This window comes from Molothrus aeneus, chromosome 6 (assembly GCF_037042795.1).
Source record: "Molothrus aeneus isolate 106 chromosome 6, BPBGC_Maene_1.0, whole genome shotgun sequence".
In the NCBI taxonomy this organism is placed as follows: domain Eukaryota; kingdom Metazoa; phylum Chordata; class Aves; order Passeriformes; family Icteridae; genus Molothrus; species Molothrus aeneus.
The window spans coordinates 3,787,019-3,802,463 of record NC_089651.1 but is presented as its reverse complement, the minus strand read 5'-3'; the positions used below and the strand labels follow the sequence as shown (position 1 = coordinate 3,802,463).

The window sequence follows — 15,445 nt, the reverse complement described above, 5'->3', positions numbered from 1 at the left end:
ACACTGATGTGGCATTAGCAGTGTGATGCTGAAGGTCAGCTCTCACAAACGCTGAGGTGGTTCATCCCTTTGTTAAAAACCTGACCCCGCGCTACGGAAACACCAAAGGTGAGCTGGATCTTCAGCATGTGTGCACAGCCTGTTTCAATTCTTTCCTTTTGGCTTTAAGGCACAACTCGCTCCGGAGGCAGCTCAACCTGTCCAACCCTGACTTCAACATCCAGCAGGTGCAGAAGCAGGAGCAGCTGACGGGCATCGGCCGCATCAAGCCAGAGCTGTACAAGCAGAGATCGCTGGACACAGATGATGGCCGCAGGAGCAACAGCAAGGCCTGTGGAAAACTCAACTTCATCCTCAAGTATGACTGTGATCTGGAGCAGCTGATCGTGAAGATTCACAAGGCCGTCAACCTGCCGGCAAAGGACTTCTCTGGGACTTCAGATCCCTACGTGAAGATCTATCTGCTCCCTGACAGGAAAACAAAACACCAGACTAAAGTGCACAGAAAGACCCTAAATCCAGTGTTTGATGAAGTTTTTTTATTTACTGTCCCCTACAATGATCTCAACACAAGGAAACTCCATTTCTCTGTGTATGACTTTGACAGATTCTCCAGGCACGACTTGATTGGCCAAGTGGTAGTGGATAATTTTTTAGATTTGGCAGATTTTCCCAGGGAATGTAATATTTGGAAGGATATTGAATATGTCACCAATGTAAGTATTATAATTCTTTTCGAATTTTATTCGTTTCTGGCTTTATTTCCCTAATCTGATTAAAACTGAAATTGTTGAATTTGTGAAGGAAAATACTCTATTCTCTCTCTTTCTCAAGCTTTGACCTTAATCCAGGGAAATTGACAGTACATTTTCAGTCCTCATTTCTTGTTCTTTGGGTATATTAAAGAATGTTTTATGTAGAAGACAGTGGGTTTAGTCACTGCCCTGCTGATAGGGCAGAAATGCTGGAGAATGTTTTAATCTTACTTAATCTGAAACTTACTTAAGGAAATACTCCTTTTCTTATTTTGCCTATCTTCCTGTTTTGCATGATTTTTTATGTAACTTATAGCACACTAATCAGCCAGAACTGCAGATTCAACATTTCTTATGTAGCAATCTTCAGTTCTTCAAAAGACTGAAGACTTAATTCTCTTAAAGTCAGAAAACCCCAGAGCTACAATCCATCCAAACAGAGTTCAGACAGTGCTGTTCCATGAAAGCAGTGAATGGTTTAACACACTGAATTGGTTTAACTCTTTATTTGGCATTGCTGTATTCCCAGGGAAATGAGGAATGTATTTTACAAGTCTGTATTTCAGTTATCCCAAAGTCTCTGTTATCAAATTCTATGCAGGAATCCAAACAGGGATTAGATATAAAATCATGGAAATTACTTCCAAAAAAGAAGGAGCTTTCTACTCCGAGCAGGAGCCAACTTCCTTGTAATGCCATTGGAGATGAATCCCACACATCCTCGGGAGGACAGAGCTTCAGTGAGAATGATGCACTGCAGAAATCCACAGGGGTGAGGGCACCAGTGCCAAGTGTCAGGAAACATTTCATTTGCTGTGTCAAACCACACTCCAGTGCAGTGCACATTTTAGAGTCAAATAAACCAGACATCATTAGCAGTAAGATCAAAGGGTAAGTTTGTTAGACCTCGGTTCAGGAAAGCACTGAAACATCTGCTTAGCTGAGAACAAGAAGTCATTGAAAAGGACTTCTGAGTTAGAATTTTCTGAGATAAATAACTTGCCTGAATTCAGACCCTCACCTTATACCTCTGTGGTCTAGTAACATGCCCATATTAAAGACCAAATTGATTTTTTTTTCTTGGAAAATTCTTTATGAAAATGGCTATTTTCCTAGCTTTAAGGAGAATTCTCTGCACAATCCTGTCCCACATGAGGATGGAAATGCAGCAGCAGCACAAGCTTGGGGAGTACAGGGCAGGGGCACAGACACTTGGTGTCAGGAAGGATAAACCTGGCTTTTGTAGGAGAAGTTACTTCTTTTCAGCTGCAAGGGAAAAGTAAGGATGTGACAGAGCAGATGACAGTCATTGCAAGTGAAAGGCTGCCTTCATACAGCATTAAGTGTCCAAAGATCAACTTAATTTTTCACAGTCAGCTGAAAGTTGAATGTGCACACGCACTGGGGCTGCTTTGATGTGAACAGGTCATTTTTCCCTGCTTTAACTTAGGCAGAAAATTGGCTCTGGTATTTTCTTTTGAATCACTTCTTCCAAATTTCAAAAGTGATGCAGCATATCATTTACATTCAGGTTTCCTGTAATATCTGAAATGAAATGCAGGACTGCAACATGAGTCATTTATTAATTCCTCCTGATACCAATTCTCCCATGAAGTGTAACCCTGTTTATCCAAACAGAACACATGACCTGCCATCTAGACTTGTCACTGGCTTTCCAGCTAACAGAGGCCTTTTCAAAGCAAGTGACTCATGGCACATAGGAGACACATCCAATTTTGGGTAATGTGAGTTCTGAGATAAGAGTAGCAGATAAATGAAAGTGTGGAGTACCCCGGCTTACCAATTAACATTTCCCAAATTTCAAAGGTCAGAATTCATTCCATGAGGTTATGAGAAATACTCCACGCATCATTTAAGAAACCAAGTTTCCGCCCATTTTCTTGTCTGTGTAGCTGAGATATCTCTCAGCCTGACAGCAGAAGCTGGATCCTGATCCAGGGCTACTCAGTGAGGCTGCTGCAGTGAATCCTCCTGTGGCTGCTCTACAGGCCAGAGGCAGCTTCAGCGAAACTCAGAAAGAAATTTTGGCAAAGTTTTGAGCCCCATTGGGAAGTTTATGGTTGGAAACCAAAACTGTATCAACTGTAACAGGTTTTCAATAATTCATATTCGAACGTTGTCTTGTTTCAAATAATAATTAAGAGAACAGAAAAATGCTGGGCAAAGTCACTGAAGGGAATTCACTTTATGTAGGTCAGCAGAAAGTGCACACAGGATATTCCTAGGAAATGAATGAGAAAAAGGGAAGCTCCACACAAACTGCACATGACAGGTTTGACATACTTCTGAAGAGTACAATTCATTTTAATTCCTTGTGCATCTTATTACACACCTAACCAGCGAGCCCAAAGGCCTTTATTTTACATTCTCCATTTTATTGTGTTCTAATCCAATTTGACACAGCAATATAAAAGAATGTATCAAATCCTTCTCTTCCCAGCAAAATGTCCTACTTCAAGTGAGCACTGCAGATTATGCCTGAAATGTCAGCTTTACTGCAAACAATGCCATTAAACTGACCTATTATGCCATGTGCTTTCTTCTGTTTTCTTATAACACTGGAAGATTTATTTTTTTTTATCCTAAACCAGCAGTTTTCATTTTTTGACCTATAGCATCTGTTTCCATCCCAGTGTTTGAAATTATTTTGTAACACAGACACATGTCAGCATAAAAATTTTTTACATGCTTAAAAGCAGTCTGGTTCCAAAGACGAATCTTCAATATTAAAATGACTGTTCTTCTAATCCAAGGCACTCTGAGCATAAAATCTCTCTCCTGTAACACTGACACTTTTTCCAAGCAGAAAAAAAGCAGCAGTGGGCTGTATAATGGTAGAAATAATTAAGCGGATCAACTGTAGCATGAGCATGAAATGAACTAGATAAGCTTTTTTTTTTTTTTTAATATCTACCAGTCAGATTACACTGGTTTCTGGCTTATCAAGAAAAAAAGATACTTTTTATTTTAGATTTTTAGCCTGTGTTTCTCTTGTTGGCATGTTTTGTTTAGTAGTATCTAAAACATAGTCAGGGTTTGGGGTAGGGTTTTTGGTTGTATTTGTTCATGAACTGATGGCATGTTTTAAGAGTAAGAACAAGTGGTTGATATTTCCTTGGTTGTCATCTTCAAACTCAAGTGGGATCAAGCAAAAACACATGGCTTTGTCACAAGATAAAATGGAAAACCATGAAAGAAGAAGGTGTCAGATATGAAGCAGGAAGGTGTCTGATGGTCCAATTCAGATAAAGGAAAACCTTCTCTTTCAGAAGGTGCCAAGTGTCCTCTTTCATAACTTGCTGTACCCCTAGAAAGGAAAATCTTTTACTTGTTAAACATCACTAGCCGATGCAGGGGACAGAAAGCCAGCTGGAAATACAGCTCTGGTTCCTCCTGGTTCTTGGGATTCTCAAAGTGCTCAGCACTTGATAAGAAGGTGAACTTCCTTGAGGAGTTTCCTCAACTTAGATGAGGGGGATAACTGGAGTAAGGAAGTCATTTTAGCAGGTAAATTTGTGGCTCTGGTCTTAGAGTGTAATAGCTTCTGCCACTGATGCTATTTTTTCAGTTGTCAGATATGTTTAATATCTAGGCATGGAACAAAAACTGCTCTTTTTTTCTGAATGTTTAAGTTCATATATACACTTTAAAAAATATCCTATTCCTAACACCCCATTGACAGCTTTCTCTCATTTCAAAAAACCCCAATAGAAAATAGAAATGGAAATATAGGGAAATATTTCTGAATCTAAGGGGGAAGAGAGTACAGAAACTGGTAATACAGATAGAATTTGAGAAGTAACATGCCACAGACTTTAAGGAATGTGTTTACTAAAACCCAAAAGAGAGTTATGGATAGTTCAAAGCTATGAAGAGACATGAGCTGTATATCAAGTTGTTCACTTTGACATCCAGAAAGAACCGGTGTATGCCAGAAATTTCAAAGCCAAGAAATTGATTTCATCTGTTTGTAAGAATCTTCAAGCTATTTTAGGGTTTGTGTCAAAAACACAACAGTATATCAGACAATGCTGAATTCCTTTTGAACACATTCAGGAAATAAAAGCATATTGAAAAAAATTAATTTAGGATGCATGTTGAAATGCATGTTTGTGTTTTGGCGAGGAGAGGGTTAAAAATTAGGATGCCTATAAGTATTTTAAATTCTGCATTCTAAAAAATGCTAATTGATTACTGCTGCTGTTCTTGAGTTTGCCCAAGCAAGAAAGATTTGAGAATTTGTATTTTTAGGCATTTATGTTGTATAACTGAGATGCAACTGGAATCATAACATCACCAGAAGGAAGTTTCAAGTTCCCTGTTTTGGAGATGTTAATGCCAACCACGGTATGCGTGGAAGAGAGATGAAAAGAGGCTACATTTTTCAGTCAGTTGTTCATGGAAAGCATAATAAAAGTATAAAATACTGAAATCTGAACTGAAAAAATCTTCCTCAAAGGCTGCATTGCTCAGGTCCATGCATGCTAAGAGCTGTGAACAGTTCAGCATCTGCCAAATGCACATGAATTGGTGCAGGTCATAAGACTGAGGGCTTAAATCCTGGAAAATCAAGGAAAATAAGCATTCTTTGAAAGAAATAGGTAAATCCTGCCCCTAGCTCACCCACAGAGGAAGAGGCTTGGCCAGCAAGGACGGGGCTTGCTCAGGACACGGCGCTGCTAATGGCAGGGATGAGAGCAGGTCCAGGATCTGCAGATTCCTGGCACCAGCCTAAATCCACTCTGCTTGCACTGCTTATCTCCCTCGACAGTGTGCAGACTCTGGAGCTGGCAGGAAATCAGCTAAATCCACCTACTCCAGTTCTAAAAACTGTTTAGCTTGTCAAGATGTTTTAGCTAGTGTTTCTGAAATCCCTGTTCTGGCAACTTGCAGGGTTTGGAGAAGTGATGGCAGTGAGCAAGAGCTCAGAAAAGCCTTTAAAATATTTACAGTGGTTAACAGAACTTTTGAATTTGAGGAGGAACAAAAACAAACCAAGTCTCTGTTTATGAATTCAAATCCAACCCATCAAAGTCAAGTGCCATATCTACTTTTTCATTGTCAGTAAAAGAAAAACAAAAGTTGTTTTTTTTTGTTTTTTTTTTTTTTTAAATACAGAAAACCTATCCTGCATTAACCTGATATTCTATTTCTTTAGGCTTTGGCATCAGGGAAGCAACCAGTTATGGTTGTGGAGATGTACCTATTTAATTGATTTGCAAATACAAGTCTCTTTAGAAGAGACAGATTTGCAAACCCATTAATCTTCCCTGTTTAAAAACATGGCAAAAGCTTAGCAGCAACAACTATTTCATGACTGTTTTAAGGGAGTAAACACATGGGATAAGATTTACCTTGTTTAATGATTTTTTTTTAAATTAAAAAAAAAAACAAAACCACAGTCAAAACCAGAAGTACTCAAAAAAACCCCAAAACCAGAAAGCATAATTGCCTTTGAGAGGCAGATTAGTGGATATTCATCTTCTCCTGAGTCACAAGGTCACCCTTTGTTGCATGATTTTTTCTGTCTATTCTTAATCAACTGTACAGAAAAAAAATGAAAGTGCATGTGTAATGAATCATTTCATAGCCAAAAGATGCTGGAAAGTCAAACATCTTTAATCCTTCCTATTCCTAAGGGTCACCACAGTAAGGATGAAATAGAAATTAATTAGGCTTCAGCATCAGCACAACAGGTATAGTACTCAGTGTACAGTAGAGAACAGCTGCAGACAGTGGTTTTCTTTTTAAACACCTTTTAATCTACTATTTAAATGCATTAATTTTCAAAACTGGGCTTTTCCTTTTGTCTGTTGGGGGCTTTTTCTTTGTACATTTAATGATTGCAATAATTACTTTGTAGGAGAAGATTTGTCAGGAATGCCATGCATTTAAATGATTGGGGGCCAGCACTCAGCATGGCTAAACAAAGGACAGACACAGTTATGTATAACCACACAGGGTGGAGATAAAATATTCACAGCTTTTCAGAAAGTTAAAGGCAGCATGTGCCTAATTGTGCTGGAGCAACTGGGTAATGGTGAGAATATTAAAAAACAAAACTTGGGAAGGGTCAGGGGCAAAAAAAAAAGCCAAATGCCTTGGGAGCAGTGTTTTGATGAGGAATTTTTTTTCTGTTGGTCCCAAGTCAGTGGTACAAGCACTGCAAGCTTGACTCTAAAAGGAGTGAAGTCTCATGCAAGGGATTTCCCAACAGCTTTGTAATTCCACAGGCATGGCCAGAAACAGGACGGATCCTGTAATATCACTGAGGCTTCAGCTACCATTTACTGGGGGTTTGGGAGTAGTTTAAAGGAATAATAATTCAGAGAGTTGTGTCCATGTGTATACACCATGTGGAGTTTACAGAGCCCAGGAGCATGGCCATCAGAATTTCCAAGGGAGCTTTTTCAGGATGAATATTTTTCTACAAAAAAAAAAAAATCAACCCTACATACAGAAAATCAAGCAAACAAAAGAAACTAAAGCAGTCAAAAGAATAAAACCAAAACCTATGTAGTAGAAATGGCATCATTCCAGTTAAAAAAAATTAATAGGAAAAAAGGTATTTCAAAGTTAGTATTTTGAGAAAACTGAAATTTCAAAATAAGGTCTTTTGATTTCTCATTTGGAATGCCCTTCTATGACTAGATTTTAAAATATTTTGAAAGCAAATTGTTTCGAGTGAAGTGATGGGTATTCTGCTTCAAAATGGAAATAACTCAAAATTCCTTATCAGATGAGAATCCTGCTTTCTAAACTGATACTTTTCCTGCCCATCAGTGCTGCATCTTCTGGAGTTCTCCGTGGTCCCTGTATCCTCCATGTTTCCCTGGTACAACAGCCCCAGAACAGCAGTGGTGTATGAAGAATAATTTCCTCCACACATTAGCTGCATGCTGAAAAAGGTCAGACACCATCCTAAATTCCTGCTTCCTTGCAAGTGGAAGTGTCTCTGAGTGTCCCTGTTCCACACATCCCCCTTCTCCTTTCTTCTCACCCTCCTCTGCCAGTCCTTTTTTTCCCCCAGAAATCTCTCTCAAGCAAAGCTCTGGGAGAGAAAAAGCTCCCAGCAACACTGGCTGCACATAAAACAAAGTCAGACTGTGATCCCGGTCAGCCAAGCCTGTCCTTCAGTTATACCATCCAAAATTGTCAGTGGGAGCTGCAAATACCAAAAAAAATCTTGCCCCCAGTATTTTACAATTCATAGGCAGCAGTTCTTGAAGACAAGCAAAGAGCATTTGCACAGTGCTGGGACTAAAATAGCTGTATTAAAGGGATCTTGGTTGTAACCATTCTGCACATAATTCAGGATTAGACTGTGCCATAGCCTTTTTTTCTACAGGGTTATATAACTTTCAATTTAAACATGTATTTAGCCAGGCAGGGGAAAAAAATCGCTTCAAACACGCATTTAATTATTGAACAGTTTTGGGAATGCTTACTCTGTCTTTTTTTCCCAGCAGAGGTCACAAAAAGCATTTCAATAGCTTATGGATTTATCAAAATTTCTGCAAAATCCTACTCTTTAAATTAACTTTCAATATTTGGAGCCAAACTTGAAAGTATTCTTCCCTCTGAACATACTGTGCTTATGTGAAAAGCCTCAAGCCATTTTTAGCCTTTAATCCCCACTAGATATCACAGCCATCAGGCATCTTTCTCCACCAAACAGGGTATTTCAGAGTTTTACAGTTCCCTCTCTGTGCAGTCTGTTTACCCAGTCTTCATGTTATTTTGGCAGGGCTTTTTATTTAAGAGTAAGTGGACTTGTTCTGTTCCAGTTTCCTTAGGGGTTCACTGTAAGGGTGCCCTGAATCACAGCAGGATATCCTGGGAGTTGGGGCAGGGGACAGCAGAGCTGTTTGGGAGGCACTTCCAGATCCAACAAGCTGGCATGCTAACACAGCCTGAAATGTGGATGTGCCAGGGCACAGCCCTGACTTCATCTCCTCTAGTACACTTGAGACCCAGGTGGGAGAGAAAGTGCCACTGCACACAGGCTCTTCTCTCTCCAAAAGATTTGTCTGGCCCCCTTTTTTTGATGTCACCTCTCAGGATTCCAGGATCTGTAACAGAGGACAAAATATCACCTGCACAGAAGGGAGGAATTGCTGGATCGTAACTAGTGCTAAGAGGCATGAGATTAAATTATAGATCTTGCCAAAATTAAGATAAGGCTGTACCATTTGCTAAATAACCACACAGGGACTGTCTTCAGGCCTCTCCACTGCCCTTGTAGGGGGGAAATATTAGAAGCTGCAGCTGAAGTGGGAGTTGACCTGAGGAGAAGGACAGATTATTCCCACGGTATGTATCTATATATGTATCTATAGATGCTCTAGCTTTTCTCCTCAGCCAGGAAACTTTGAACTGCCGTGAATGACAGTAGGAACTTCAAAGGACAAGATTTAGTGCAAGATTGGCTGCACTGGTCAGAGCAGGGTGCTGATAATGCCAAGGTTGTGGATTCAGCCCCTGTAAGGGCTGTTCACTGAAGGGTTGGGCTGGGTGATGCTTGTGGGTTCCTTCCAACTCAGAATATTCTGTTATGCTGTGAGAAGTCCAGACATTGTGGAGGCCCTGTTTGTCCCTGGGTGGCTGTGGAGGTCGAGGTGTGTGGCAACTTTGCTGTGTTCAGTCACAGCCCCTCGAGCTCGAGGGCTCTCTCTGTAAAGAACCTTGCTCAGGTCATTGCAGAAAGATCCACAGCTCTGCTCCTCCATTCTTTCATTCTGTGAAAAATCGGCAGCCAAACCACCCAGGAGAAGAGGGGCAGAAGGCATCGCTCTTTCATGCTAAGTGAGCTATTTTTCTGGGAGCTGAGCTAAAGAAGCAATGGCAGAACTGAGGACCTGACTGAAAGCTTTTTCATGGAGATTTATCAGCCCCAGCTTTATGACACCTTTGCAGCAGAGAACTTCATTTTTATTCACTGTTTCATTTCATTTCTTGTCATGTGTGCTCATTTCTCTAAACATTCTGAATACATATGTATCAGGAACAATGTGAAAAGTGTGGTGTCCCCTGCAAAAAATCCAACAGGCCATGGCAACATCACTTTGTGCTTGCCTGGGGAAGATTAAATGACAGACACACAAATCTCTGAATTCTGCTATGGTTCTCACAAAGGCAATGCATGCTCAGTGCACACTCCAATTCTAAAATCATGGATATTATGACCCCTGTAGCTAGTCTTGCTGAAGTTACTGGAAGTATTCACAGGGGTAAATGAGGCAGAGAGGCTTTTGCAGTGTCTGATCCTTCCTGTGGCTCTCTTAACAGAGATTTAGAGTGAGCATTTCACACCATGTACTGTGGAGAAGTGACAGGCTCAAATGATGGGAATGCATTAGCAATGTCTGTGCTATCATGACATTTGAGATTTGTGTAGCTACATTCTCCTGGCCCTTCATTGCTTGATTAAACACCTTGCTCTATTTACTCAAGAAAACAGGAGTCACAAGCTACCTCTTACCTTAGTGAGTGCTCAATCATTCACTGCTCCCTTCACCAGGCAAACTTCAAATTAAAGCTACATACACCATCTGGAAGAGGATTCCTACCTCGTGGAGGGATCTTGCTTGTGATGGGCAGGGAAGCAGAAAACAACTGACAGCTGGTGGTTTTCACAGTGGATTATATGAACTATTGGGGAAAAATCCCCCACTCAGGTACCTGGGGCAAACCTGACACCTAAAAAAATAGCAGTTTATCACAACATCAGGAAACATCCCCTTTCTTGCCAGGCAACCAGTTACTGACATCCTCAGCATAATGTGTGTCTAAAGTCATTGCACCCCCAACCTAACATCTCCTCCTGTTTCCTGCAGTAAAATTATCTGGAAAGGAGCAGTGAATGGGAGAAACACTTTGAAGGTTAACTCCAAAGACAAAAAGAACAATTCTCCATACTGTATTTTGTACATCCCTTTTCAGAATTCATTGAACTCTATATGTGTTTTCTCTTTAAAAGCATGCTGGGGTTTTATAAGTATTATTAAAAGCCAGCTGTGATTTAATCAACCATCTGATCTGCATTATGAAAACTCTTCTGAATAACCCCAACAATAAAATAAATATATATGAAGTAAAGTGAAACAAAAGTGTGTACAAAAATGATAGAAAAAACCAGCAGACTTTGGTTTCAAGCACCCTAGAGAGATATTTATGATCATCAGGAAGAAAGAAATCACTTTAAAATAATGAAAACCTTTCAATATCTGCATTTCACTGAGCACAGAATCTTACAGTAAATGCTAATTTAACTGTAAACTTCACTCTGTTGGGACCACCACACTTTATGCAGGTGGAAATGAGTAGTGCTCAGGATTAGATCCTGACTCTACTGTAAAGTCAGGGAAAGAATTCCCACTGAAGCTCAGATTTCATGCACATCCTCTTGCTGTAGTCTGGCAATATTATCTTGTAAACAGTACGAAAAGATAAATGAAATCATGTAAACAGGTAGCCTGAGCTGTGCATCAGGAAATGCAATAGAACTGAAGAATGAGCAAATTACCACCCTTCTGTTCCTCTCTACAAAAGAAACATGTGACAATGACCTACTCAACAAAGATTTGAAGGTAGTCCTCCTCCCCCAAAATCTGATGATTAAAATGTGAGTGAGCTATCAACTTTGGTTTTGAAGAAAGCAGATAGGCTTCTCTCCATCAGAAATTACCTGAGTTCAACATCTGCTTCTTCATTTCTGACTGGCTGCAGCCATCCTGATAGAATGAAGACAGATTATTTTCCCCCAAGGTTTCTGCTGTGAGCACCCTGACCCATTCCTTTTGGTACCTCAGCATTGTTTCTCATTTTCCAACTTCTTTTCCAACTCCTTCACTTTCCTTAATGTATAGAGCACCAATATTCTTGGGAAAGCCATGAAAAACACTCCATTTGACTCCAGCTTTTACCCTAAAAGGAGATATAAAAAGCTTCTTATCCCATCTGTAACAGTAATACTTTTTTCATTACAATACAGATATTTTTAAAAACAAATGTATCTATAGCATTAGATGCTCACTGTCTTCATCCCCATCATCATGTTCTTCTCAAAACTTACTTATTTTGGGAAACCTTTCAGTGCTAAATCAGCACACACATCCTTCTTTTCTGACAGTTTTGAGTCAGGAAGGTCAGAGATAAGTACACTAAATTCTTTCAAAATCATACTTCCAAAAAATTGAATTTAGGCCCTTTTAAGGTATCAGATCAAGTACCCAAAATCAGATTAACAAAGTTCTAAAGTATACTCATAATTTAGGACAAGCCAGTTGACAACTCTCATCTGAAACTATCAAATTATTTAAATTACAAAACTAATCAAACTGATTCAAATAAACTGAAAACTTGAGAAGGCATTTAAGTGACCATGAGATTTTAAGTCACAAGCTGCCTAACAGTGCTACTTTTTTTTCCTACCCATGAGTGAGAATGTACTGAATAATACCATTTATTCTGAATATAGTCATAACCAGCTCTAAGTCTGGGCAGCTCACCACACTCATCTCATAATTCCATGAGGAATAGCAGAACAAGCTGCAGAAAACACTCATTTTCCTCTCTAGGTGTGTTTCACATATAGCATGCGTAAGGTAAAACAAGTTGGAAGAAAACTCTGCTAGGAGGAGAGGGTTCCATTGACTCATCTTTGTGGACTTAAAGCACTAAAGCACTTCTATATTTAGTGCTCTCTTTATCTCACATCTTACACTACCCTCTGTGCATTCTTTAGGAGAAAAAACGTGCTCACTGAAGTGGCTCTAAAATTGCCTCCAGTGCACATCTAGATATAATGGGGAGGCAGGAACACATCTGATAGAGAAGAAGTGTTACAGAAAAAGAGCTGTTATCACACCCTGCACAATCACATCTTCCCCTGCTCACCCTGCAGACACCTGGATGGATGATACACTCGATTTCAGAGTCTGCATTTTCTAAAATGGATTCCTGTCTTCTCTCTTCACCTTCCTTCAGATCCCTCACAGTCTTTTGTTTTGTTTAAAGCTCTTTTTTTTTTTCTGTACACTGCTAAGGAGATGTAGTGCTGGGTTGGTAAACTGCTTAGGAGCTTCATGATTAAAATATTCTGTTTATTTGTAAGGTAGGGGGACGATACACAGCAACAGCATAAATTCTTCATGACCAGATCCATATATCTCAATGTGTGTCAATTTGTGTCCTAATGACAATGGTCCAGAGCTGTCTCTGAAGGAAAGCAGGCAGCTGGATTTGCATGAACTTCTGGGCAGCACCAGCAGTGAAGAGACCAAGAAGCAGTGAGATGTTCCTGGTACTGCCGGAGAGAAGTGGATCACCATGGGTACCATGGCATTGGTTTGGGAGGGGAGGCAGGGAGGTTTGCCCTGGCAGAGTTAGGTACCCACAGCATCTCAGCATGACATGCAGTCTGCAGGTTTTGAAGACTGGTATGAAATCATCTGTAGCACCTCTAGGAGGAAACAGAAGAGCATTCCCTCCCATGCCTCAAAAAGCCATCACCAAAACCCCAACTTCCCTCCTGATTCAAATGTGTAATTTTCTTTTTAGCACAACTGGAGAAGCAAAGAATGAAAACTGTCCTCTTGTCCACACTTCTGGAATGATGCTGTCTGGTCATTGTTAATTTTCTTGTCATCCTCTTTCTTCCTCCCACTACTGCTTTAATTCCTTTTGTATTTGGAAACCAGAGAGATTCTAAGTTATGAAATGAGATCATTTTGCAGTATTGAAGATGTAGGAGTGTCGTCCATATTGACATATTTAATAACTGGGTTTTATAGGATTAAAGTCCATGATTCTATCCTTCCATTTAAGTTGCAGTTAAGATGGAATGGCTGTGCAAGGACACTCAAAGCACTACAGCTGCACACCTTTGCACCCCATCCATTAGTAGAATACTGCCAGCAGTGAAGTATTCTCTTTACCTTGGCTGCTTCAATTTGAAATTTGCAGATATTTTCTTTTCTATATTACCCATATAAAGAAATGAATGAAACTTCTATGGAAATCAATTTTTCCATCTTTAAAAGTGGGCAATTTTATGTAGGAGTGTCACTAGTACAATGCATGTTGTGAAATTTAGTTGTGCATTTGTTCCAATGGAATGCTCTCAGAGTTGGTTTTGAGTCACAATGATCCCTTTTCACCTTTTCTCAGGTGGAGGAAGCTTTCTGTGGATGGTGCATTGGAGTCTGGCACTGTTTTACAACTGTTACTGTTATTTAGGTTACTGTTACACAGGTGACAGATCAGAAAATGCTTTTGGTTTTTTTTTTTTTTAGTATTTAGTGGCACCACTTAATAGCAAGCAAGTCAAAGGTAACAGAATTTCAGCATCAGAAATGAAGTTGCTTTTTGGCAGCAAAAAATTCTTCTTCATGTGAAGTATCCTCACTGTTGCCTGACTTGAGGGCATGCATGGCGTGTCTCCAGAGAAACAAAACACATGGAGAAATTTCAGCAGAAAGACACTTGATTCTGTAGAATCACAAGGATGCCTAGGAAAAGTGAAAAAAAAAAAAAAAACAAAATACCAAACTTTTTATAGCAATGAAGGAAATCCCTTTGTAAATCACAGGAAATAAAAAGTAGGAGAAATAGATTCATAAGCTGATGCTGCTTTCCCCACCTGCTAAATTGGCACTGAACTTAAAAGGAGCTACTCACAGAAAATATTGCTTTTGTAAAGTCCAACTTAGATAATAACACTTGTATTACCTTTTTAGTGGGGTGAGAAGTCAAAAAGGATCAGAGAGAGACAGAGAAAAGGTGCACCAGGGGTTTCATTGAATGTGGATTTGATATCCTGATATCACAGAATTGTTTAGGTTGGAAAAGACCCTGCAAATGCAGTAGTCCAACCATTAACCCAGCAGTGTCAAGGCCACCACTAAACCCTGTCTCTGAGTGCCACATCCCCATGTCTTCTAAATCCTTCCTGGGCAGCCTGTTCCACTCAGCAGAATTTTTAAATGATCAGACAGGGTTTGGATTAAGGGCACTAAAGTTATTTTTGTGGTCTGTGAAGGGAGCACAGTGTATCCAAGGGGATCAGGATATAAGGGCTGCTTTGCTGCCTGTTTGCAGGGAGCAAGGCACATGTGCTTCCCCAGCTTCTGCATTCTTTACACTGGCCACCACATCTTCCCCCTTGAAATCACACCTGGAGTGGAATTCCACTGCAGATGGAAAAAATCTATCAAGAGACATCTGATTAAATAAAAAAATTAAACATATCTCAGAGAAAATGTCTAGAATGGCAGGCTACTGCAGCATCGAGTTTGACATTGACTTTCTGTTTTTCAAGCACGATGCTATTTGGAGTACCCTTTTTTTTTTGTATCAATTTCTGGAAAATTGTAGAGAAAACTTAGACTAATAGTCAGATTCAGGTTTGTGAAAATGGCCTTTCCTTATTACCCATTTTGTGAACTCAGTTTGCTAAGCCTGAGGAGCCAAGTCAGTTCAGAACACCTAATGTGAGTGTAATGACCATGTGTACATCCACAACACATTACAGGTGCTTCTGCAGACTGAAAAGAACTTTTTTTTTCCCCTGATACTGTGACATTCTCCATCTTTTTGCAGCATTACCCAGGTACTTAGTTTCTCTCCTCAGAGTGATGTGCTCAGAATACATGATGTAACAGACAGCT

The 15,445-nt window shown here is 39.8% G+C and overlaps 1 protein-coding gene across 3 annotated transcripts in view; it reads left to right on the top strand.

The window, feature by feature from the left end:
* The window catches only part of SYT9 (synaptotagmin 9), a 69,218-nt gene that overhangs the window by 35,136 nt on the left and 18,637 nt on the right, over positions 1–15,445 (top strand). For all 3 annotated transcript variants that reach the window (XM_066551178.1, XM_066551179.1, XM_066551180.1), the window contains exon 3: positions 170–716. In XM_066551178.1, the coding sequence (XP_066407275.1) occupies positions 170–716 (547 nt within the window). The remainder of the gene's footprint in view (positions 1–169; positions 717–15,445) is intronic.